The 24,607-nt window shown below is 36.7% G+C and overlaps 2 protein-coding genes and 2 pseudogenes across 2 annotated transcripts; all 4 read right to left on the reverse strand.

Moving 5' to 3' along the window:
• Positions 1-407: 407 nt before the first annotated feature.
• LOC120272012 lies at positions 408-4,150 on the reverse strand (annotated as a pseudogene).
• Positions 4,151-6,291: 2,141 nt separating this feature from the next.
• On the reverse strand, positions 6,292-10,680 carry LOC120272366 (annotated as a pseudogene).
• A 738-nt stretch (positions 10,681-11,418) lies between these two features.
• Positions 11,419-12,278, reverse strand: LOC120272531 (histone H3.3). Its single transcript, XM_039279370.1, has 3 exons — positions 12,116-12,278; positions 11,957-12,033; positions 11,419-11,864 (listed from the first exon to the last, which is right to left on the reverse strand). Exons 1-3 carry the CDS (start codon positions 12,185-12,187, stop codon positions 11,603-11,605), a joined length of 411 nt encoding a protein of 136 aa, XP_039135304.1. The 5' UTR covers positions 12,188-12,278; the 3' UTR covers positions 11,419-11,602.
• Positions 12,279-21,723: 9,445 nt separating this feature from the next.
• On the reverse strand, positions 21,724-23,796 carry LOC120271965 (aldehyde oxidase GLOX-like). The gene is given in 2 exon segments (XM_039278659.1): positions 21,724-23,196; positions 23,198-23,796. Coding segments are annotated over 2 exon segments (1,638 nt in total). The 5' UTR covers positions 23,696-23,796; the 3' UTR covers positions 21,724-22,056.
• Positions 23,797-24,607: the final 811 nt, after the last annotated feature.

Raw genomic sequence — 24,607 nt, forward strand, 5'->3', positions numbered from 1 at the left:
GTTGGAGTCTAAATTTATTACGATAAAATAAAATCATATTAGCATTTCCTCAAAAGATGTCAAAATATATATATTAAATTCTCACTTAGTTCAGACATCAAGAAGTAAAAAAACTTTTTTTTGTTAAAACTAGTCCGGAAATAAAACATCAAGAACGTATTAAGCCCATCCCAAATTACAACACATATATTGTTTCACAAAGATGCATAAATATTAAAAAAAAAATGAATTTTTCAGATTTCTTTTATATCACAATACATATATAACAAGTAATCCAATAAGGGGTCAAAATGTCCATATAAAAAAGTTACGCTCTTATTTAACCATTACGAGCTACTAGTTAATCACAAGCAATAATAAATATATTTTTTAAAACAAGAGGGAGAGAGAGAGAGAGAAGTACTCTCTTGTGAAAAATAAATAGCATCTTAAATACAGTCTCTGTCAAAGATTCTTATACAACACATCAAGAAGCAACATTTTAGTTACAAGGCCATGAATTCTTAAATCCAAATGACTTGTGCTTTCTCAAAATTAAACAATATTCTCTTAAAAAAAAATATAATGAAACCACCTTTTTAAGTATAAAAAACCTCAAATGCATATCCTACTTAAGCTAACACAAAACGTAGATGCAAACTGTTGGTTGATTTAATGCTTCATCTTGTCATTTGACAGTTCGTTATTTGAGCCAGAGTCATTCTGTTGTTTTTGAAATAGAGGAGTATGTGCAGGCTGCTGCTGCTGCTGCTGCTGCTGCTCTTGATGCTGTTGTGCCTTCTGCAGTTGCTGCAGATGAAACATATGAGGATTCAACTGCATTTGCTGGTTCAAGCTGTTGGACAGACGGTGAGGGTCACCAAGTTCTGCAGTAACTAGTTTCAGGCGCTGCACTTCTGTGGTTAGTGCTTCGTTTAGAGCTGCATATACAAAGCTCATGATATCAATAGCAATGAAATCAAGCATTCAAAGGAATACCAAAAGGACAAGCTTCATATCATGGGCTAACTTTGCCAATGTATTATGAAACACATTGATACAAAAGATATTGCCAACCAACCAGTGGAAACCAAGATATTGCAAAACAGTCAAACTGATTTGACAAATTTTGGGTGTTCTTGATCTATACATCCTAGAGATATTAACACCCCACACCAAAACCAGCAAACTTGACAAGAGCCTTGTCAATGATCTAGCACAATAACCTAACATACTAAGAGCCATCTATAAAACACACGAAGAAAAAAGTGTCACAGTTAAACATATAATTTCATCTACCAACCTTGAGGCAAAATACAAAAGAAATCTATGTTCTGCCATACATATGTATAGTATTTAAGCACCTGAAAGAGGAATTGTTTCTTCGATTCACGAGTTTATTCTCCTCCCTCTAATTCACATCTAAAACTAGAGATAAAAGCACAGCAATACCTGTATTAGAACTATTCTCTTCGCCCTAGCTCATAACTAGAACTAGTATATGTTCAGGGAAAATGTGATGTCTCCTGCCCAATAAATTAAAGGCGAGAAGCAAACTCACAAGTAGGTGCTGAAACCTATCCAGCACTTCCAAGGTGGTGTTGATAAGTGTCGATAATTTGCAGGCATCAGATATAAATATTGCACTTTACAACTTCAGCACCAACACTATCATAACATAGAAAACAAGGATAGAGAAACAAAGGGGAGAAATACTAGACACTAAGGGCAAAGTGATATAAATCATCTGAAGTATGAATCCAAACGTATCAAGCAATCCCTTATATAACAGTATAGCGGCACTATTTTGTATGCAACTCTCAGGAACCATCACTTAAGCTAGATCCAAAACAACAGTTGGCTAGAAAGCAAGAACAGTGGATAAACTTCAAAAAATTTTCTGATAAACTCTTTCTCATAAACTCTTTCAAGACCCTCAGACCGATACCCAAACATCTTGCTTGAAAAACATGAAGTGGAAGAACTATGGAAAAGGTGTGTCTACATAAGGGCCACCTTATGAGTTTGTGGTTCTGGATTGTAAAAGCAGCTTAGAACCACATATCATAAAACTAGAGACTTATGAAGACATCAACCAAAGAATAGGATCCACAAATGCATAGATAGACACAAGGGGTTTATGAAGTTGACATACAATGCAGAATATTCTCAGTGCTTATTAATTATACAAGGTGCAACAAAATGACGGATTATGAGAATCCAAACATCAATTATACCAAAATAAGAAAGTTACCATCTCTTAGTTGAGCTTGTTGTTCCATTGCTTGAAGACGGAATTTTAATTCATTGTTCTGACTAGTAAGCCCAGCCGAATCCCTCTGCACGCAATGTAAATACTCATTAAAACTTAGCAAGAACCACTAAAAACTAAATGCAAGAAAATAATAAATCAAAAGTTAATCAGATATGCATGTGTGCCACAACCATTTCTGCATAGCCAATGGCATCATAAGTCTCAAAAAACAAACCTGTAACATAGTCAGCTGTGCTGACAATGAGGTAGCCTCTGTCTGCAATGTCTGGACTTTATGCTCCAATTCTGCAATATAACGCATCTTCCGTTCCTTTGAACGAGCAGCTGACTGCCGATTGGCCAATATCCTGGTATCAAAATGTTAAACATCAACACCAGATTCAGGAAGTATCACGTATGCTCAAAACCCAAACTTGGTATCAAGCATTAGAGTCACCTCTTAGCACGTTTAGGATCAGTCATTGCTATCTCCTGAAGCTTCTCGTTCGCCATGATCTTCTTCAACTCGGCGCCACTAAACTCCCCATTTCCAAACTCCAAGCTGAATGTATTGGGAGATCCATCCATGGAACCACTGTGCGAGTGCTGCCCCGGCCGAATTCCTGGAGAAGGCGGCAGCTTAGAAGGCTCTTCCCCAAAATGCAGCTTGTTCATGAAACTATCAACCGAGACACTTCTACAATGGCGAGAGGTCATGGTAATGGGAGCAAGATTCCCAGCTGCACTACGCTTAACTCCTTCCCTTTTCTCAGTGGAAGGACGTTGCGTGCTACCGCTGTTGCCACTCTCGTTGACACTACTCTCTGATTCATTCTCACTACTATCAGCACCGTTAGTCTTGGTGCCACTAGCTCTGCTATCCTCACGCCGGTCCTCGGTCCCGGACGAATTCAACGCATCCAAACCATCAAGATTCATGAACGCAGTGAAAAGATCATCACCAGACTCGCCCCTCGGACTTCCTCTCCGCGCTACTCTCGCCCTCACGGTCCCATTCCGACTCCTGCTTCACCAACTGATTATGCACGCCCGATCGCTCAACGAAAAGCCAGAGAACGCTGCGGCAATGGAGGGATCGCATTCATAGGGAGAGGAGACTGCGAGAACGCGAATGGAATATCACTCTGCGACCTTCGATGAGCCTTGCGGGGAGGAAGCCCATCAGCACCACCGACTCGGCTCGAACCAGGGCTAGTCCTCGCTAATGCTACCGGCGGTGACGTCACAGCAGCCGAATGCAAAGCAGCCTCACGCTCATCCATGGCAACGTCTCCACCACCGCCCGAACTGGAAACCACCGAGGTCGGAGGAGCAAAAGAAGGGAGCGAATCAAGAGAGAAGAAAGCAGGTTGAGAGAGAGATCTGGGAGTGGCAGGGAACTGGGCTGAATCCATAACCACTCGATGGAGACCGTGTGACTGCGGGGGAAGGGATCTGAGAGAAAGGGGACAACGGAGGGATGCCAACCCTCTTAACATTCTCAGGGCTAAAACTAGGCATAAAAGCTCCTCGACGCCGCCCGATTCACGCTGCCGGCGGAAGCAGCCATCGCCGCCGACACCACCGCATTGATCTGCTGCTGCTTCGCGATCGGCACCGACGATGAACTAACTGTTGAGGATTTGAGCCGCTGCATGAAATCGTTCCTTGATTCCTCGCTTTCATCCATCGCTTATAATCAATCAAGACAAGACCTCAAAGAGAGAGAAAGAAGATATATAGAGATAGAGGGGTTAAAAAGGAGACGAAATCAAAGAAAAGTTGCCATTTTGGTTGAAGAAGATGAGCAAGCTCCAAATGTAGATCAATGGCGGAAGGATCGAAGAGAAACGAGAGAGTGATAGAGAGAGAGAGAGAGACAGAGGTCGGCGTTCTTGTTATTATTTCTTTTTGGATTTTTTTTTTTCTTCTTCTTTTTATTATTATTATTATTATTAATACAAACAAATACTAAGTATAAATAAAGAAATAAAAGTCCGGGTTTTAGGAAAGAAGAAAGAGAGAGAGAGATATAAGGGCCGGGAAGACGCGTGAAATAAAAATGCTCCGTGTTTCATGTTCATTTCATTCCGCATTTGGCTTGATTTCAATTTCATTCCGACTCGGATTCGGATTCCTTTCACCGCTGATTCAATGAATGCACGTGCTAATGTGTTATACTTAACTTCCTCCCCGTTTTTTTATTAACCAGTTCCAGTCCCAGGCCCTCACTGTTTATGCCAAATCTTTACCTAATAATAATATCCAAACAAGGCAAGTTTGTTTTATTTTAAGAAATAAAATAAAAAACTTAAGTATGACCCAATTATTTAGTTTTAACATATTAAGAATATATACATATATATATATATACACATTTAAATAAAATTTATTTTCATATCTGTAACGTAGTATTGTATTATATTTTATGAAACACCCAAAATATTCTATTATAAGAAATATAATCACGATGGAGAAATTTTAGCCATTGATGATGTGATATTAAATGTGGTATTGAATAGAAATACACTGATTTAATAAAAAAATTTTAAATGCTTGTCATTTATAATAAATGATTTTAATTGATTATAAGGAACCGATATCCTGCGAGACAGTGGACCGCAAGGCAGAGTCTCCGGAATTAATTGCGCGACTATAGACAAGGGTATCAATAATTTGCCTAATGACCAACGTGTCCTTTCTATGCAAGAATCTCATCAATATTTATGTTTTTATTGATTTTTTTCATTTAATTAAAATCCCATTAATCTCGCCAAGACATTAGGACGCTAAAAAAGTAATGAGCTTAATCATAATTAAATTGGGAATCACTCTAATCAGAAATGAAATCGGTGTTAAGTTTTCGTCACTATAAGTCACAGACATAGTCTAAAAAATAAACTCATTAATTGATTTTAAAAAAAAAATTCTATTGAATATTCACAAATTTTAATATGAATATATATATTGACTGAAAAATAGTGGTCAAAATCAACATAGACCAAATAATTTAAGCAAGAAAGAAAGTTCATACTTTTAAAATTAAAGCAAAAAAAAAAGTGCATAATTTCTATTTAATCACCAAGGAACAACAAGACACCATATAATTAGAGAAAAATTCAGCACTGAATTAATGGAAATTTAAAAATTATAGATACAAATGAAATTAAAATGTTAAGATTAGCCACGACCTAAAGACGAGGTCGGCGCCTCAATTCCCGTGAAGGGCAATCATCAACTCTGATCTGATGACTTGAGACTTTTATGCAAAAACAACCTTTTTTTTATTTTATATTTTCATTTATTTAATAATAGTGTAAAAGTAAAACCTCTTGCCTCGGGAGGTGTACAATGAAGTACCTAACAGCATAATTCTATTGGACATGAGATAAGATTTCAGTAAAACATCAATTAATCAATAGTAAATGCATGCATAGTTCATAGTTGGTACTTAGTACCCACACATGCATGCATGCATGGATGCATGCATGTATTGACTGACCACCTCCTCCCCAGTTCACTAGTCCTTATCTAGTATAAACACGCATGATCTAGTATCTCCAAATCCCTGAAAAATATAATACAAATATAGAAATACCACTAATTTGTTTGAACATAAATCAGAGATACCCTGATTCCAAATCACTAGCATGTAATCTACCTTGTTTAACAAAAATCACACAACATCATCATCATGAAAACAGAAAGAATTTCGAAATCCAGAATTACATAATTTAAACATAAACAGAATTGCTTCTGATTTGAAACAAGATCACAAATCAAAGAACTTCCAAATCCGAACTTACCTCATAGCCCCCTTGTAATTACAAACATTTAATCAAGCATCACCTGGAAAAAAACCATCTCCAACACAATGTTAAATGAACAAAACCGTTGGCAATTTAGAGGAATTCAAACAATAGTAAGATTCATAGGATAAAACATCAAGTGAGCTAAAAAACCACAATCTCTGCTCTGGAGTGAATGTTTCTGGAATGAAACTTTTTGCAATAGCTCCATCAGATGCAGATAAAACCAAGTACAGACTGCAGACAATCTGGCAATCAATTGCTAAACTCTACATTCACAAGGAGAATGCAGTATATTCACATTCAAGGGGAAAATGTCATGGAGAAAACTAACCACTAAAGAGAACATGACATTGAAGACTACATCATTAGTATTTTAACTAAGACAACCGCTACTGATTGATTCTATGGCACCTCTAAACACAATAATGAATCCTTGAATAGAGGACTTGACGCCACAAACAAAACACCCCCACACCCAAAAAAACAAATTTCTGCATCACTTGATAGTGACATAGCGATTAGTCCCATGTTTTGCCCAGTGGTCCCGGAGATCTAGAGGCATTGAGAGGTCGTGTCCTTCAGCAGCGAGACGAGTGAGAAGCTTGTTGAAGGCACTGCCACTCATCTTCCGTCCACCTACACGAGAATGTCGCTTGTTAGGAACCACAGGAAGAGGGTACTCTGACAGAGTTGTGGTGCAGCATGATGACTGCCACCCACCACTTCCCCACTTGTAGCATTGCCGGGGAATGCCGGTGCATGAGCACACAGGCACTGGCATGGTCGACTCATCAAAAGCAACCAGATTCAAACCTAGATCCTGGTCCTTCCATATTTGCTGAGTGTTTAAATCTCCCCCACCTCTGGACAACTCCACCAAAGCCTTCTTATTCTTCCTAGGTGATTTTGATGTCTTCTTGTGGGAAGTAGCTTGTAACCCTGGTTCTTTTTTTCATCCGCTTAACGAGGTGAACCTTTGTGCCACTGTGTGAAGCGGCAGGTAAAGGCAATGCATCACATACGTGCATCACTCTTGCAGGGTCATCTGGCGCAGCAGATGATTGTGGTGGTAAAGGGAGAGCTTGAGGTAGGTGGTGGTGGTTATGGGTGTGCTTCATTGTCCCATGATCCAAAGGGCATCCATGCCTGTTGTTATTGTAGAAACCATTCTCACGAGCATTCTCAAGCACAGCAATGGCATTGTCACGCTCCATTATAGCCTTGTTCAGCTCAGCCATTGCAGCATGGAGGTCAAGGATCGCTTTGTCTCTCTCAGCAAAAGCAGCTTTCCTCTCACAGAAGGCAAGTTCCCGATCCTGAACTGCACGGTCACGCTCGGCCCCAATGGCCATGAGTTTCAGATTATTTTGGTCCTTTGTTTGATGTTGAGACATCATCCACTGCAGTGTCAACAATAGAAGAAAGATCATAAGAAAGTCTCCAAACCAGGAGTCCATGCATTGCTCACCAACTACACACATCTTGTATTTTCATAGGAAAGACAGGTAAAATTAAAGCGCTATGATTCAGATTAGACTAGCCATGGCGTTAGATAACATCAAATCCTGAAAGTGTGTAAGATCAACACCTACAATTCTAGTTCACAACTTTCACGGCAGCACTTCTGTTGTTGTAAACTATTCTACTCACCAAAACTTGAGTTTTCATCAACTAGACAAATGTGTAGAAAAGAAGGATTCATATCCAAATGCAAATGCACATATTGGTATCACATTAGCCTAGCACAATAAAGACATTTTTTAATGCACCCATTTTGACCGCTCCAGCTTAATTTGGCATGCAAACATATATATTCTCGTCACAAAAAAGGAAAAATAAAAAAACGAGGCTACCCAGAACAAAGGCATCAGGAAATTTGCTTCATCCTTATAGGAAACCAATTGAAGGAATCAGCAATCAATGTTAAGCCAGACATCCACACTGAGCACGAATAGATGATGGCTATAAACGTGTCCCAACTAAAGGATAGATATTGTCAATGGTGACTGCATTTATCAATATATTTATGAATAGAAAATCAAGTTAACCTAAAAATGGATTACGACAACATTCCAATGTCTGCTTTTGTTTTTTTTGTTTATGTTTGAGTACACAAACATAGGCAGCTCACCTCGATAAGGAACTAGCAATACTAAAGATTTATATTATAAAAGGCAGAGCTAATTGAATACCCTTAACAGCTACATAACATAAGTAACAAAATAAGCCATGACAACCTGAGAACCAAATATTTCTGATGAAAACTACCTGGGTGTGAACTGACTTGTGCCTTCCGTTTTCTCTATGGCTACTGCCATCCATTTCTGCATCTACTTTTCGTACAGAAGGAAGCAAAAGCTTCTACAGCCTGTTGAAGACTGAAGTTTTCAAGAACAAGCACATTGAGAGGGAAAGAGGAGGAGGGAGAGCTCAAAATTATAACTGAATTCAAGATAAACTTCTCTTCAAACAAGACACCAACGGCATACAAAACTGCTGATCAAAGGAAATACTCTTAGGATGCAAGTCAATCATGCGGTTCTTCAAATAATAAAAATATGATATAAGAAGTACTTTGAATCAAAGGAAATACTTGTGCCTTTCCATCAGGCATAATGACTTATGATAATGAATACATTTTTCTCTGATCTACAAATAAGCAGCTAATAAACATGTAGGTGACTGTTGATATCAGTTACAAGATATAATTATGTCTGTTGGAACAAACCAGATATTTTCAAATCCAACAAAAAAAAAGACTAAGATAAAAGATAAACCACAAATATGTAAACGATTTCCCGCATTTATGTCTAAAATACGACAAAGCTGTCAAAATCCCAGTGGGAAGAAACAAAATAACAATTCTCAGCATATCTAGCATTGGACATCCCTTCTTCATAGGATAATAAAATGACACTAAACAAATAAGTTTGCAATAAAACTTCAACAAAGACAAGTACTCTTTTATATGATTCATTCATTCTACATAATGGATCTAACTGGAATCAAGTTATGTATATATAATATATACCAAGACAATGTTCCCCAAACACAACTCATGCTTCACCAAATTCTAGAACCTACAAAAGAGAGACACGGCCATGTTAGGTTGTTGATCTTACACCCTCACAATGAAATAAACCACTTGGGAGATGCTTTCAACAGCCTCCTACATCCCCCTACATAAAATGCCTCACAGAAAACAAAATGAAGTTACAGTTTCATACATGCATTCTTTGCGCTTAGTATGTTTAAGGTTGAGTGGAAATTTAATTTATGTCATTCATATAACAAACAACTTCCATAGTCATCTAGATGTTGTTGGCTACAACCATAAAAGATCCAACTTCTCTTCTTTTGTCCAGCGAAAAAATCTTGTTAAATAAGTTGCCAACTAATGTATTTAGACAAAAAGAAATTGGGTATATAAGATAATAGCTCTGAAGAAACGAATTCCAAACCTACACTTTTGGTATGAAGCATAAGCTTATGGTAAATGAAAGTCAACTAACTTAGCTGATCCGAATATGTCAACAAGCTAAAATCCAATCCTGGTGATTCACATTAAAACAGAGCAATCTTAAATAAGTGAAATTTTGCATGTTAAATTCCCCAGCTTTAAGTCTTGCCACAACCCAAGATCCTCCATTTAATAACCAAACCTTCAGTAGGTCTTTGAAATGTTAGAGAAAAATAAGGGCTTGATTTTCATGGTAGGGGAGTTTAACACAGGCAATCTTGATGGCCCAGGTATAGTGTCAACAAGCTTACCAAACTTGATAGTTTAAAGATGCCCAAAAAACATAACTTGTATTATAAACTACTCACAAAAAACTCTTCTGCCAACCTCTTCTTCTCCTAAACTTGTATCAGGTAATGAAATAATTTTAGAGAACCAAATGTTCTGAAAAGGATACCACTCTCGGAACAAAATAGTAACTAGAAATCATTAAGAAAAAAAAAACTCACTTTTTATCATCTTCTCTCACTTTTCCTCTTACAAGGGACTAAAGGCAGCTTTCAACTGAACACTAATAGCATCAACGGAAGTAAACTACACTTTGGACGAAGAGGAAAAAAAAAAGAGAGAGGATAATTAAAAAGTAAACCCTAAACCCAACGAAACATAAGACTTGATGTCACCGATGCACCGCAGCAGCTCCGATGACAAACCTTAAAACGATGCTTATAAAACTCCTCATAAACATCTCCGGAAAGAGATGATCAATCAAAACACAACAAAGAAATAAAAATTCCCAAAAACAAAGACGAGAGCGGAGAGAGGAAGAGTGAAAACGAGACAAATGCCACGGCATGAGAGAAATAGTAAAAAGGTAGGAAAAGGGAAGGGAAAAGAGAAAAGAGAACGGGCGGTAGAAGAGAAACAGAGAGAGAGAGAGAATAGTACCTGAGGATGACGAGGATGGTTGTCGTAGGAGAGAAAGTGGTGGAGTTTGGAATCTCTCTGTGTCTTCTCCACTGCCACTGGTTTCGTTTCGATCGCCCCTTGGCTTGGCTTGGCTTGGCTTGGCTGGGCTAGCTGGCTTGTTCAATTTCTTCGCCTCTTCAAAAGTCCTCTTCCTCCTCCTCCTCAACTGTGACGTGCCAGAGGAGATGCTCCCAATGGGCCAACCAACCCCTCAACCCTTTTCGGCCCAAAGAAACGCTCGCTTAATAAAACTTGTTCTTTTTTATTACATATATATATATATTTTATTTTATTTTAATCTGCATGTTTGCTGTTGTTATTGCCTTATTGATGTTTTTTTGTTTCCAGATATTAAATAATATAATAAGTGAAATAATGGATTACTAAGACTAGAATTTCATTTTTAAATATTGAAAAGCGAACTAAAACGTCATAACCCTATTTAACACATACATACATAGCTTATCGTAGCCATTAGGTTCGATTAACAAGTAAATACACAAAATCAACGGCAGTTAATTGACGACAATCACAGAATAGAAACATTGACACGGAAACTTTCCACTTCAACCACCCCTTAACAAAAATTGAAAAAGCCAAACCCGTATAAAACTACGAAAAACATCACAACCCAAATACAGATTCAAGGTATAACTGATCCAAGTCAACAACTGACCTGTCGGCATCAAAGCAACTCTTCCAAAAGAAAACTCAGTTTTCCCACTTCACAGATAACAATAACACGGTTAAAAATTTTCATCCGATCTACCAACCACATTGATTTCCCAATTTCGGCAAGAAATCACACCTCCGCTTTCACAACGTACGTCAACAACCGACACATACCACACAGCGCCAGAAACAACATTGATCGCAATAAACATAAAGAAATTGAAATGCACGGCATTTATGCTTCATTCCATCCACCAAATCAAACAGCAAAATTAAACATCACAAAAGAGAGAACTTCCCATTAATTAACTAAGTTCTTTTAAATCCCCACATAAAGAATATACAAGAAACTAAACCTACAATTCAAAACAAAAAAAAAAAAAGGCCCTAATTTTCAGATCTAAGGATCATGGACGACGGTAACAGGTAGACAATTTCAGATGATTACACGCTTAATTAAGCGCGCTCTCCACGAATCCGACGAGCGAGCTGGATATCTTTGGGCATGATCGTCACACGCTTGGCATGGATCGCGCAAAGATTGGTATCTTCGAACAGCCCGACGAGGTAAGCCTCCGCAGCCTCCTGCAAGGCCAGAACGGCATGGCTCTGAAACCTCAGATCCGTCTTGAAGTCTTGCGCGATTTCCCTCACGAGCCTCTGGAAAGGTAGCTTCCTTATCAGCAACTCCGTGCTCTTCTGGTACTTCCTGATCTCACTGTATCACCAAAACCCAAAAAAAAAAATCACTAAAATTTATCTCAAAAAACAAAAATTGAAGGCAAGAAAAATCAGGGATCTGTTAAGTACCGTAGAGCAACCGTGCCGGGACGGTAGCGATGAGGTTTCTTGACACCTCCGGTGGTCGGAGCCGACTTCCTCGCCGCCTACAACCACAAGATACAACGATGATCAGATGTAACCAAATAACGAGAAAAAAAAAAACCTACAGTCGAAAGATAGAGATACCTTGGTGGCGAGCTGCTTCCGGGGAGCCTTGCCACCGGTGGACTTGCGAGCGGTCTGCTTGGTACGAGCCATCGGAGAGGGCGAAGCTTGGAAGACCTGCGGCTAGGGTTTCTCCTCTACCGATCTGGAAATTTTGGGAAAAAGTGTTTAGTGAGAGAAAGGAAATTGTATGTTTGCAGCTTTATATATAGAGAGAGAGTTCCAGTCATGGATAGAATCGAACGGTGGAGATTTGCTTTATAAAAACACACAATCCGTGGACTTTGTTCTGATTGGTTGAGACGATTCAATACGGATCACTGTAAGTTTGTCCTGGTTTTGAGAACTGATGAGATTGATGGGCAAAATTGTATGGCTGTCAATCACGAGGTAAGTTTGATGGTGGTGATCGTTGAACGGATCATCGGGTGACCAGTTTGGAATTCGTAACGGAGTTAGACCGAGTCCTAGTTTGGACCGGCTCGAGTCGTGAGTTTATCACGTAGACGTCACACGGTTGGACCCGTCTTCCAGAAAATAGCTTTGAGAAGTTGGTAAACTATATACGTGTTGTTCTTTTTCCATATTTGATATTTCAAACCAAAATAATAATAATAATAATAATAATAATAATATCCTAGTTTATAATAATTACTAATAATATTGAAAAGGTAATAAATATACAATGTGTATGCACAATTATGGCAGTTGATAGAGAATGATGTTATTTTGCGGGATGGTGGTGTTCGGAATTTAGGCTGATTAATATTTTGGAAGAATTTTAAAATAGAATTATATGGCTATAAAGTGATAAGAGTTTGATTAGATGCTTAAATTTTAGATAAAAAATCATTTTATCAAAAAATATCTATGTTAAAGGATCATTAGTCGTTTGGATTTGATTTGATCGAAGTTAGGGACCAGGGAGATTTGTAAACATTGGAAATTATGGAATATAAGTTTTTTTTTTTTTTAAATTAATGTTTTTGAAATATTATTTTTATTATTATGCTTCTATTCAAAGTTTAAACTCCAATCTAAACTGTAAGTTTATGCCTGAATATTGAACAACAAACGAAAAAAAGTATACAAAGATATGAATTTCCTCAAAACTAATTATTTAAAAAGTTTCAGTTTTTTAAGGTTTTTTTCAAACAAACAGGTGCCTCATTACAAGAATAGTTTGTGCAAGATTGGAACACTCGTCTTTCCCATTACACTTTTATATCATAATTTAGGAAAATAGATTCAAATCCTTGTCTTCACATTTGCACTTTTATATTATATAATTGGGCTATCTAAGAGTTAACTCTTTAAAGTGTTTTTAAAATCATTTTTATACTAATTTTTCATATTTTTTCCTCACCTTTTTCAATTTGTGTAAAGAAAAAAATTATAATCAAAAGATTCAAAACAATATGTCTCATTAGCAACGAGTAACCTATTCAATGCTTGTTATTATCCCTTGTTTTAGGTGTTTGTTATCCACGGTAGTACTTGAAGCAAACTCCATTCAATTTTAGGGATCTTTCTAATTCTCATTCTGTGTGGTCCAATTTTATCATGCTTGATAATTCTCAGGTTTATCATGACGATGATTAAAGTGTCAATTGTTGTAATATTGACACATGAACTATTAGGTGAAAACTAAGATTTATAGCTTGAGCATGTTATATCTTTTGTTTTTGTTAATTCCGTTGGGTGTATGGGTTAATTCACTGAAAATCTTATGCAAGCATTCACACAAATACACCACAAACCAAAAAAAAGAAACACACAAATTGGTAACTTAGTTTGACTTCACCAACAGCTTACATCTAGACCAATCAAAGAGATAAAATTCACTAAAAAATAGGAGAATAATCATGAGTGCAACTCTGTCACTCACCCTCACAGAAAAAAATAAATAGCGCCTTACCTTAACTTAATAACCCACTCTCTCACCCCATGCACTAGGATAACTTAGACAACTTCTAAATTTAGTCGTTGCATCTCTAGTTATAATTGAATTTACAATGTATCAATGTTTTCATAAACCGGACTGGGAAGTGAACCTGCCAAGCAACCGGGTCATGGGTCAATCAGTTGGATTAGATGACCCGGTTTGATCGAACAGGATGATGTAATAATTATATATATATATATATATATATTCTCCAAAATTCTAAACTCACATATATATTCCATGTCTAATTTAATCTAATGACAAAAAACTACACCTTATTCATCACATAATGTCAAAATGGTAAAAACAATATTAAAGAAGAAACATCTAAATAATAGTACGAAAATCTAACAATATTACAAAGAAAGAAAATTTAACAAGATCACAATATAAATGAAAATTTAACATGGTCTCAACAATATGAAAATTTTTTAACAAAGTCACAACAACATCACAACAACATGTAAAGAAAATTTAACATTGTCACAAGACTTGTAGCAACATGAAAGAAAATCTAACAAGGTCACAACAATATGCATACATGAAAAATAAAAGGTTTAGCAAATAAAAAACATAACATCTTCATCTAATTTCTTGGAGGGGAATGGAGGTGGGGATGGTAGCCAATCTTCTTCATCTAAATTATTGCTAGTCATTGCTTCAAAACCGACTATTTCATGGTCACTATCTTCGGTGATTATCACATCATCTTGTTCATTATCACCTAAAAATTCATTTCATGAATTAATAGTTATGAATATGAAGCATTAACATCTAAATATAATTAATAGTTAAAAAGAGTTAGAAACTTAACCTTTAGATAGCTTAGTTGATTGTTCACTACCTCTTGGTTGGTCCTCCAACATGTTCTCTAATTCATTATAGTCAAGTTCTCCTTCTGGTTCTTCTTCCACGACCCAAAATTCAGTTTTGTCAATTGATTCATAAATCCACTAGATCATAAAATCTATTTTTAGAAGATGACCTATAAAAAAAACAAAGTATTAAATAAAAATTATTTGCATGTAAAGAATATTTGACAAATTAAAAGTTTAAAACCATAAATGTCATACCTATGTTGCAAACGTAGATTATAGTGAACATACACCAAGTCATTAAGTCTTTGATGCTCCAATCTATTCCTTTTTTTTTGTGTATGTATACGTTCAAATACATTCCAATTATGTTCACATCCAGAAGAAAAAACAATTTGACTAAGAACTCTAATAGCTAATTTTTGCAAATGAGGCACATCACAACCAAAGAATTTCCACCACTCATCTATGAAAAAAATTACAAAACTATATTAGTAAACAATCATGTTATTGGGACGCAGTGGCTTAGGACCATAGTCCCACATCGCCTGTGGGAGACGCTTCCCTCTAGTTGATATACTACCACCAACCCTTCCCTGTAACTGCGGTTATGGAGAAGTTAGGGTGGTGGGTCTCTGTCTTAACATGGTTCAAGCATTTCTCTCTTCCTCTCACTCTCTAACACATGTAACTCGATTTAAAAAAAAAAAATCAAATTTATTCTTACCAGGAGTAGTAGTTTTACAAGTCGTTAAAGCAAGTGGCCGACTAAAAGTCTTCTGCCTTTCTCTAAATATTCTCATCTTTTCCATTAAATCACTTGATTTAAACAAAGTTTGCCACTCAATCACATCAAGTATACCACGTTGAACCTCCAACTTTTGGCACAAGTTTTGCTCACTAAATTGAAATGCCGGATTCAACCAATATACTAAAACATGTAACCCCTATGTGCAAGGTCCTATTCCATCGATCTTTGATAATGGAAGTGTAAGGCTTATACAAGTGCTTCTAATTCTTGAATAAATCTTTAATTCCCTTGCGAGCCCTATATGTCCCATCATATATATATATATATATATATCCCATTACTGGCTTCTCATCGGAATCACAAATTCTCAACAAACGTATCAATGGACCCATAATCTTCACAATTATCAAGTAATTCTGCCAAAAATTTTCATCCAAAACAATTTGTTTAACTCCTTTCCTTTTTGCAATTTGAGGAATTTTTTATAATCTAAACAAACAACCAAAGATTGTAAGTAATCTTTGTGGTCATATAAACTCTTCAATGCAATAAAAGTTGTGGTAAAACGAGTTACTCCTGGACGAACAACTTTTGTCCACTTTGGTTGTTTTCTCAACCAATTCAAAATTCACTTATGATTATAAATGAAACATTGTAATCTTTGAAGCAAGAACTGCCAAACTCTCAACAGTTTCCATTTCAGCAATGTCTTTCATAATTAAGTTTATGCAATAAGCAGCACATGGAGACAAATATATATCAGAATATTTCTCTGCAATCTTCTTTCTAGCAGCCTTATAATTAACTTCATTATCTGTCACCACATAAACTACATTTTGAGGACCAACCATTTCAATGATTTCAGAAAAAAGATTACATAATGTCTGAGAATCTGTAATAAAACATGAAGCATCAACTGATTTAATTAATGATATTCCTTTAGGAGAATATACCAAGAAATTGATCAATGACCTCTGCCTATTATCTGTCCATCCATCACCCATAATTGTGCATCCTGTTTTAGCCCAAATCTTTCAAAAATCATCGATAATTAATTTCACTTGTTGCTTACAATCTCTCAACAAATTGACCCTCAATGCATGATATGTAGAACCTGTGTACCCATGGCCCATACTTGCTATCTTGCTAATTGAAGTTTGATCGAAGGGAAAATTGACAGCATTCAATGGTATACATGCATCATAAAGCCACATAGCAATTGCCATATCAGTATCATGCCACCTCTACTTACTTTGCATAGATGTTTTTATAGTTGGTTGGGTAGGATCGCCAACTCCATGTTTAAAATAAAACCCAATGCTACAACTAGCTTTTTCGTTTCCCTTTAGAGGATATCTCCACACATGTACTACTTTTACCAAACAAAACATCATCACCTTGGCATTCATGCATAGACTCTCCATAAACATCGGTATCATCATAAACTCCTTTTTTTCTTTGGCTTTTTGAACATTTTCTTGTAATGATCCTTAAATCAAAAAATGAACATCATAAGGGACTTTTTTGCATGAATCAACATTGCCTTTTGATCCGGCAAGATGTTGTTTCATTCGATTGATTCCCCTGCCCGCATTTTGCTTTTGGCAAAAATTACAAATGAAGATCCTTCTCCCTTGAGTATTTTGCCCCTCAGTTACATATCACCATGCTATATCTTTTTTTTGTCGGATATGTACACTAGAAGAAGTTTGCTCAGTAGATTCAACTTCATTTGACGGTGTTGATTGAGACCCAATAGTTTCCATCTATTTGAAATCCACAACACAAACGGAAAATGAACTACAAAAATTAGTTAAGATACTCACAATATCATAATAAATGAACTACAAAATTGATCATGACTCATAACCTAATCACAATTTAAACACACCACTAAAAATTGCTTATCCTGAATTAAAGATTTTATTCCAACTAGTCTTAGATTAATGCAAACATTAATTGAAGATTTGCAAACCTGTGAAGAGTTTGAAAGCAGTGGGAAGTTCTCTTCTTTGTGAGGCGCCCCAAAACACATCAGACTTCTTTGTTTTGTATATTCCAGGGTCAATGATCAATGGCTTGCCTCTTTGGTCTCTTTTTTTTTTTAAGAAAAAAAGGACAAAAAAAATCAGAAAAAGTAATATCCAAGAAAGACTACAGAAAAAATTCATCTGTGAATATTCCACTTACTCTTTCCATCCCAAATTACTAAAATACTCTAAAAAGCTCAAGTTCCTTGGAAGTGATGAGAAAGTGTGAAGTAGATCTTCAAATCAAACATTAAAAGTTTGAAACTATATACTATATATAATATGGAATGGAGATGTGAAGATAAAAGGACATGAGAGTTTTTTTTAGAGTTTACCTAATTTATATGACTGGAGTTGGCTTGCATTGTATGCAGTTGAGAATTGAGTCTGTGAAGAAATTACAAAATCATACTACAAAAGCAAGGAAAAGTACACAATAGATGAGAAATTGAGAATAACATGGGTTACAGGCTTGAAACACTAAAAAGTGGGCGGAACCTTCACCAGATCCAAGTGGGCAGAGCATGGCGCGATCGACATTGAGGAATCGAAACCCAAACCCAGATCTCTTTGCCCTAGGGTTTCAACGAGAAAAATAGGAGGTCGTCTGACGAGCAGCAGGAGTGGAAGTGGTGATGAACAGTCAAAGCTTAAGCCAAAGAACATCTTCTCTTCCTGGCCTTTTTCTAAAGTTAAAGCAAAACTTTAGAATTGGGGTCAACTCAGTTCTGATCAAACAGGGCGGTTCGCCGGGTTTGACCGAGTTAACTCCTAGTCAACCAATTCGATAGAACCGGACCGAATTACCAGCCGGTTCTCGGTTCTACCAGTTCGACCGGCCGGTCCGGTCAGGTTCTGAAAACATTGCAATGTATCCCTCCTATTGACCTTAACTAAGTTCTAGCTACTATTGCAAGGTGACCTCAAAACGCCTCCAATCCTCCTGTTGTGTCGCAGACAAATATCATTGAATCCTCTCAATCTCAATCTACCAATAACTAGTTTATCTTGTCACAATTCTATCAACACTACCCTCTAAAGGTTACACCCCTATGGCACATCGTCACCAACAATCTTCTAAGATTTTTCACCAAACTTAATCTCCTAGTCATCCAAATTTGGTCTTCATATTCTTCTACTTCTCAAACTTTATATTCTATTTATCTCAATTTGGTTATTTACAATCTTGTTTTCAATCTTCTCCATGTATAGATATGTCTTCAAATAACTTCGCTCATAATTAGCTTTGTCTTCATTTAGCATTGTCTCGAGTTGGTTATTAAGTTGCTTTGTTTCTTACTTGTGTCAACATTTAGAATATTACCAAATTTGGCTTTAATATAAACTTGGCTTCTAAATAGTTGCACTCCAAATCAATCTACTTTCCAAATATAGCTAAGATTTTTATTGTAATCTTCAATTAACCAAATATAGCTAGTGTCTTCATTTAACTTTGTCATCAAATATATAGTCATTGCTTGCTCTCTAAGATGACTCCTTAAGATAATTTAATCATGATCTCAATTTGTTTGCTCAATCGGTGATTGCTGCTGCTATTTGGCTACTTTGGAAGGCAAGATGCAATTAGTTTTCAGAAATGAAACACTTGATTTTTAGCTCATCCATATCAAAGCAATTTAGCACGTCAAGGGAGTACTCTTGCTCCTCTACTTCTCAATTTGGTGAACAGCTTATCATTCATAATTTCACTATTTTTGACAACCCTCTTTCTCTTTGTTTCTGCAGTTGGAACTAGTACGACTGCAGAATATGGCACGGGATTCTACATCACAAACTCCACATTTTAATTTTATCTCGCAAGCTGTTGTAACAATTCTGCAGAATCGGATATTGAAGCTAAGGCTCTTGCTCTTATTTCAGGCAATGGGTAGCTCTCATGTATTAGAATTTCATATCAAAACCATCTTCATTGATGATGCTGATCTTCATAGAGCTATCACGTCTAATGATTCACAATATCCTTGGAGGTTTAATCCTTTGATCACCAATATTACTGATTACCCGTCAAGCTTAGGCAATCCTCAGCTCCATATTGTTCCCAGGTCATGGATGAATGTTGCTGTTAGCTTGGCCTATCATAGGGTTAATGCTCATTCACTTACACTCTTTCATCTAAGGCAGAGATCTCCCTATTGGTTAATGAAGCAGCTTAATAGAATGTGGAATTTTATTGTAATTTTCTTTCATTTTGTTTGGTCTCCGTTTTCTTTCTTTAGTTGCTAATTTCATGTTATTTGTATCTTTGTTTTGTGTGTTCTTGTTATCCAGACTTTGTACCTATTTTTCTTGATTTGAATAAAAAGCTGCCTTAACTTCTTTTCCTAATAAATAAAGAAATAAATAATAATAATAATAATTTTTTCCCCAAAATCTCTCTATTATATATGTTTCTTCAATTTTATGTCACCATAGACTAGTTGTCAAATGATACCAATTATTTACATCTGTACTAACAGTTTTGAATTAATTTGATGCATGAAACACAATAAACATCAATTAACCCAAAAATTCTAGTGTGATAGAGTGAAGGTTTAAATAAAAACATCAATAAATTCAATTAAATAAATACATCATTTAAAATAAATAAATAAATAAATAACCTCTAAATAAAAACATGGGCTTTTGGTATATATACAACTGCCAACAAGAAAAGAAGAGCATTCATCTCATGAATATTAAATATTTAGAATATATTAAATATTTAAATATAAATCAAAAATCTAATTATTAAATTAAAAGGAAAAGAGATTGTTGAAATTTATTTAAAAAGCCAATAATTTCATAGTCTATTTACACTTGATTTTAAGTAAAGAATATTTTTGTTTTGATTTTAGGTAAAGAATATCCTTGTTTTACCAAGAAAATGTGTTCAAATTTTTTTATTTCAAAAAATATGATGGTACAAATGTAATGATGAAGTAATTCTATATATAGTTGTGCATGTATGTAATTTCTCCATATTTTATAAAAGAAAAAAAAATCATTTTTTAAAACCTGCAATCTGATTCCTAAAATCAATATTAAATTTGTGATTGAAGATTAAAAAAACTCCCATGTATGCACCAACCTGGTAGTAGAGACACATGGCCTCAATAAGACAACATATGTCAAATAATTAACAGTCACACCAAGCCGATGAAAAAGCTTACTCCGTCACACTTAGAGATGGCAAAACCCGATCCACCCTGAAATTCTCACTCTGATCCGTCCCGATCCGTCCTGATTTTGAATGGGACGGAGCGGGTTTGATATTTACTTGCCCCGCCCTCACCCCTACCCGATAATAATTTAATTTATTATAAATATTATATAATTTATAGAGTAAATGAATTTTTTTAAAAAAATTTTTCAATAAATTTTTTTATGAGTTGTCTTTTAAAAATATATGTTTTATAAAATAAATCTATTTTATAAATATTTTTAAAAATTTTAAATACTTATTTATAACTATAAGCAAAGTGGGAGATTAAGAAAAAACAAAAAACGGAACGGGAATAATGCTCTGCTGGTGCCTCACCCCGGCCCCGTCAGTGCTCCGCTTATTATCATGCGGGAAAGATATGGTAGAGACGCACTGCCTCCTGCTCCCGCCCTCGCCCTCGCCCCGCCCACGCCCCCATTGCCATCCCTAGTCACATTGAGATTGAGGCATATATATATAAATTAAGTGACGACTGAGGCAAATTAGAAGCGCACCGCAGACGCACGTGAACACGCACACTCCCGTGACATTCTCGGACAACTCACACCGCCAATACACACACATGATAACATGTTAATCGTCCCTACCTTTACCTTCACTGACTGTTCCACAAATTCAAGTCAATCTCCCAACCTTCAGCCTTTATTTTATATATATATTTTATATTTTATATTTTATGAAACAACCATCAGTCACGTGGAACTTTTCATGCTTGTCTTCTCCTCCTAGCCTGCATAATTCTTCTTATTATGTCCACACTCCTGAACCCCACTTCTTATCCATTTTCCATATCATCCCTTCCATGCACTGCAACACAACTTATTAGTTCACCAAAAAGATAGAGTTTATTTATTTATACTCGATATGGGACCCAAATATATATATTGCCATTTGAAACCAAACCAAACGAATTGCAAGACAGCTCTACATCAATGGGCGATGCCCATTCATGGTGTCCTGATCCTATAATTAAACAGACATTCATTTATTAATAATTAACTACATAAACAATTAATCATTTCTTTTTTTAAAACTAAAAGCAGAACATATTCAGAATATAACATAAATTAAACACCTCAATCTTATCCCATCCCTTAATTCATTCACTCCTACTATATATCTGTATATATATATATATTACTGTATATATATAATTAAATATATCCCCCTATATATATATATATATATGATGACTCATTCACTGTATATGCACCCACATGCCTTCACTTGGAATCCCACCATTAACAAGAAACACCATATAATACCCTGGAGGAGCCAACACGCCGGACTCCGGCGCCACCGCCTGTATCTCATAATTACCATCCATCACCGCCGGCTTCCCACAGTCCAAGAACAGTAGCCTCTGGTTCATTGAAAACGAATGTGTGGCAAAAGCCGGCGCCACCATCGTCACTGCAACTCCACCAATATTATTGCTCAACTCTCCAACTGAAAACCTGAGCTTCATTAAGTTTCCATATTTCAGATCCATTGTTGTTGGACTAATTATCTTTGGCCTCAACTTGGAGTACTCCGAACTGAGATACTCCGGCGAGTACGCCTCCAAGCTCAAGTCCGTCGGGTATTCCACACCGGAAAAGTTATAGTAAACGTGTGGGTTACTCCCACCGGCCAGCACCCGGCCATCTCTAAGAAGCACAGCGGTGGAGTGATAAAGCCTTGGCCTTGCCGCTGCTCCATGCACTGAAAACCGACTCCCCGGAGAATTATAATGCCGGTAAACAACCGGAGTTAGTACTGGATCCCGTCCGTACTCCCAACCGGCGGTTCCTAACGCTGCTCCATTGACAATGAGCACTTCTAAGCCATTTGGAAGTAGGAGCATGTCTCCCATGGTCCTCGCCGTCGGCATTGTCTCCATGGCCCAGGACGGCGACTCATCAGTGATTCTTATCCTCCCGCACGAGTTCAATGCCTCTACGAATGTCCCATAATACTTAGCTTTGTTAAATGATAACTTGGGTGCTCCTCCACACACCAAAACCTCAGCTTCCGTAGGGTGAGGTAATTTTAGTGGTAGTAGTACCGAAGAACCACTGCTAGGATAGTTCCGAGGATGGCCGCCGGGCATCGCCGGGTAGGTTCTGACCACCTTGTTGTCCTTATAGTTCAATAAGATGGCTCTGTTGTTGGCGAAGATGAAGAGATTTCCATCGATGTTGAGGTGAACGAAAGGGTAGAGATTGTTCTCAGAATACGCATCAGTGGTCTCGAGGAGGAACTGGAGAGGTATGGCTCCGGCGGCTCCATTAGTCTTGGGATAGAACTCGTAGTTGAATTGCTTGCGTCCACCGACGATGATTGCACCGCCGTCAGGGGAGGATTTGGTTGGTGGAGTACCAACGGCCGACAGCGAGGCTGTGTGGGGTCTCAGACCAGTCACAGCTTTTGTCTTTGCATGGTTCGATAGTTCTCACAGTGCTATCGCTGTTGCTGAAACCGCCGGTTTGGACGAGGTGGCCATCCGGGTGGACGGTGCCGGAGGAGCACCATGTGTCAGTGAGGATCATGAGTGGCCGGATTGTGTTGCCGGCCACGTCAAACTCTACTGAATGGGCTGTGCAGTCCACTTTGATAACATGGTCGTTGTGCCGGCACCGGCCGTCGGGGAGGGAGATGTTTGATTTGCCGAAGTCGGTGCGGTCGAAGATAATCACACGATCGTTGTGGAGAAGTTGCATGTGCATGGCTGACACTCCTGTGCTTCTCTGCAGGAGTTGCCATCCATCGCCACCTCTGGCCACAGTTAATGAGAGGAAGATGATGATGATGATGATGGTGAGAAGATGATGATGTGGTGTTTTGATTACTTTCATAGTTGAGAAATTTTGTGGGAATATAATTAATAAGAGCTTAATTTGTAGTAAATAGAGTATATATATATATTGAGATGATCTCTTGATCTTGTGTGAACTTCTCTCACTCTAGCTCTTTCTATATATAATGTATTGATATATATGTGTGGCTGCGGAGGAGAAAAGGATGTTTCTTTTATATATGATAAATAATTAGTCATTAATTAATTGGTTTGGATTTTATAGCAATATTCCAATTGGTAATTGCTAGATTTATCTTGGAAATTAATTTTTTTAATAAAATATTAGAGGATAAATTTAGAAAGAGGTGCATGGAAATGATATTATACTTAAGTTTGTCAAGTTGAAGGTGGTCTCTATTTTAAGATTCATTTCTTATTCTGGGAAGAATTTGAATTGAAATGAAAGTTTAAGGAAAGGCGTGTAATAAGAATAAATATGGTGGTAGATGATGCATGCATGTTATTATTATATGATAAAATTAAGATCAATACAAGGTGCATGGTTAAACATTAATGGTTGGTTTTCTAATTATAAATGGCAAACCAAATTAATGGCATATATAATTATATATATATGGTGTCTACAATTGATACACTTAATCAAATCTAAAGGTGGCCACATATATTGTATACTTTTTAATTTGAAATAAAATAAGATAAAATTGTGGACTGATATTAATCCATGGAGTTGATTGATTATATATATATATATATATATATTACTGATAGAAAGAGAGATATATGGATGGTATTGGTACTGTTTTATCCTTAATTTCTTCATTTCTTTCTTCCAACTTGGACTGTGATTTAATTTATTGGGTGGTGCATTTACTCTTTCGGTCACCTTTCAGCTGTTGCTTTCGCCATCTTTGGAACGTGCTTAGACGTGAAGGAGAGCATATATCTGATA

Source organism: Dioscorea cayenensis, chromosome 11, assembly GCF_009730915.1.
Source record: "Dioscorea cayenensis subsp. rotundata cultivar TDr96_F1 chromosome 11, TDr96_F1_v2_PseudoChromosome.rev07_lg8_w22 25.fasta, whole genome shotgun sequence".
Classification (NCBI taxonomy): domain Eukaryota; kingdom Viridiplantae; phylum Streptophyta; class Magnoliopsida; order Dioscoreales; family Dioscoreaceae; genus Dioscorea; species Dioscorea cayenensis.

Excerpts from the sequence above, each read along its gene's own strand:
- LOC120272531 (XM_039279370.1), bottom strand. The coding sequence starts at position 12,187 with ATGGCTCGTACCAAGCAGACCGCTCGCAAGTCCACCGGTGGCAAGGCT. Across the intron at positions 12,034-12,115 it reads GGAAGCAGCTCGCCACCAAG|GCGGCGAGGAAGTCGGCTCC; the intron begins GTATCTCTATCT and ends TTGTGGTTGTAG. Across the intron at positions 11,865-11,956 it reads CCCGGCACGGTTGCTCTACG|TGAGATCAGGAAGTACCAGA; the intron begins GTACTTAACAGA and ends TTGGTGATACAG.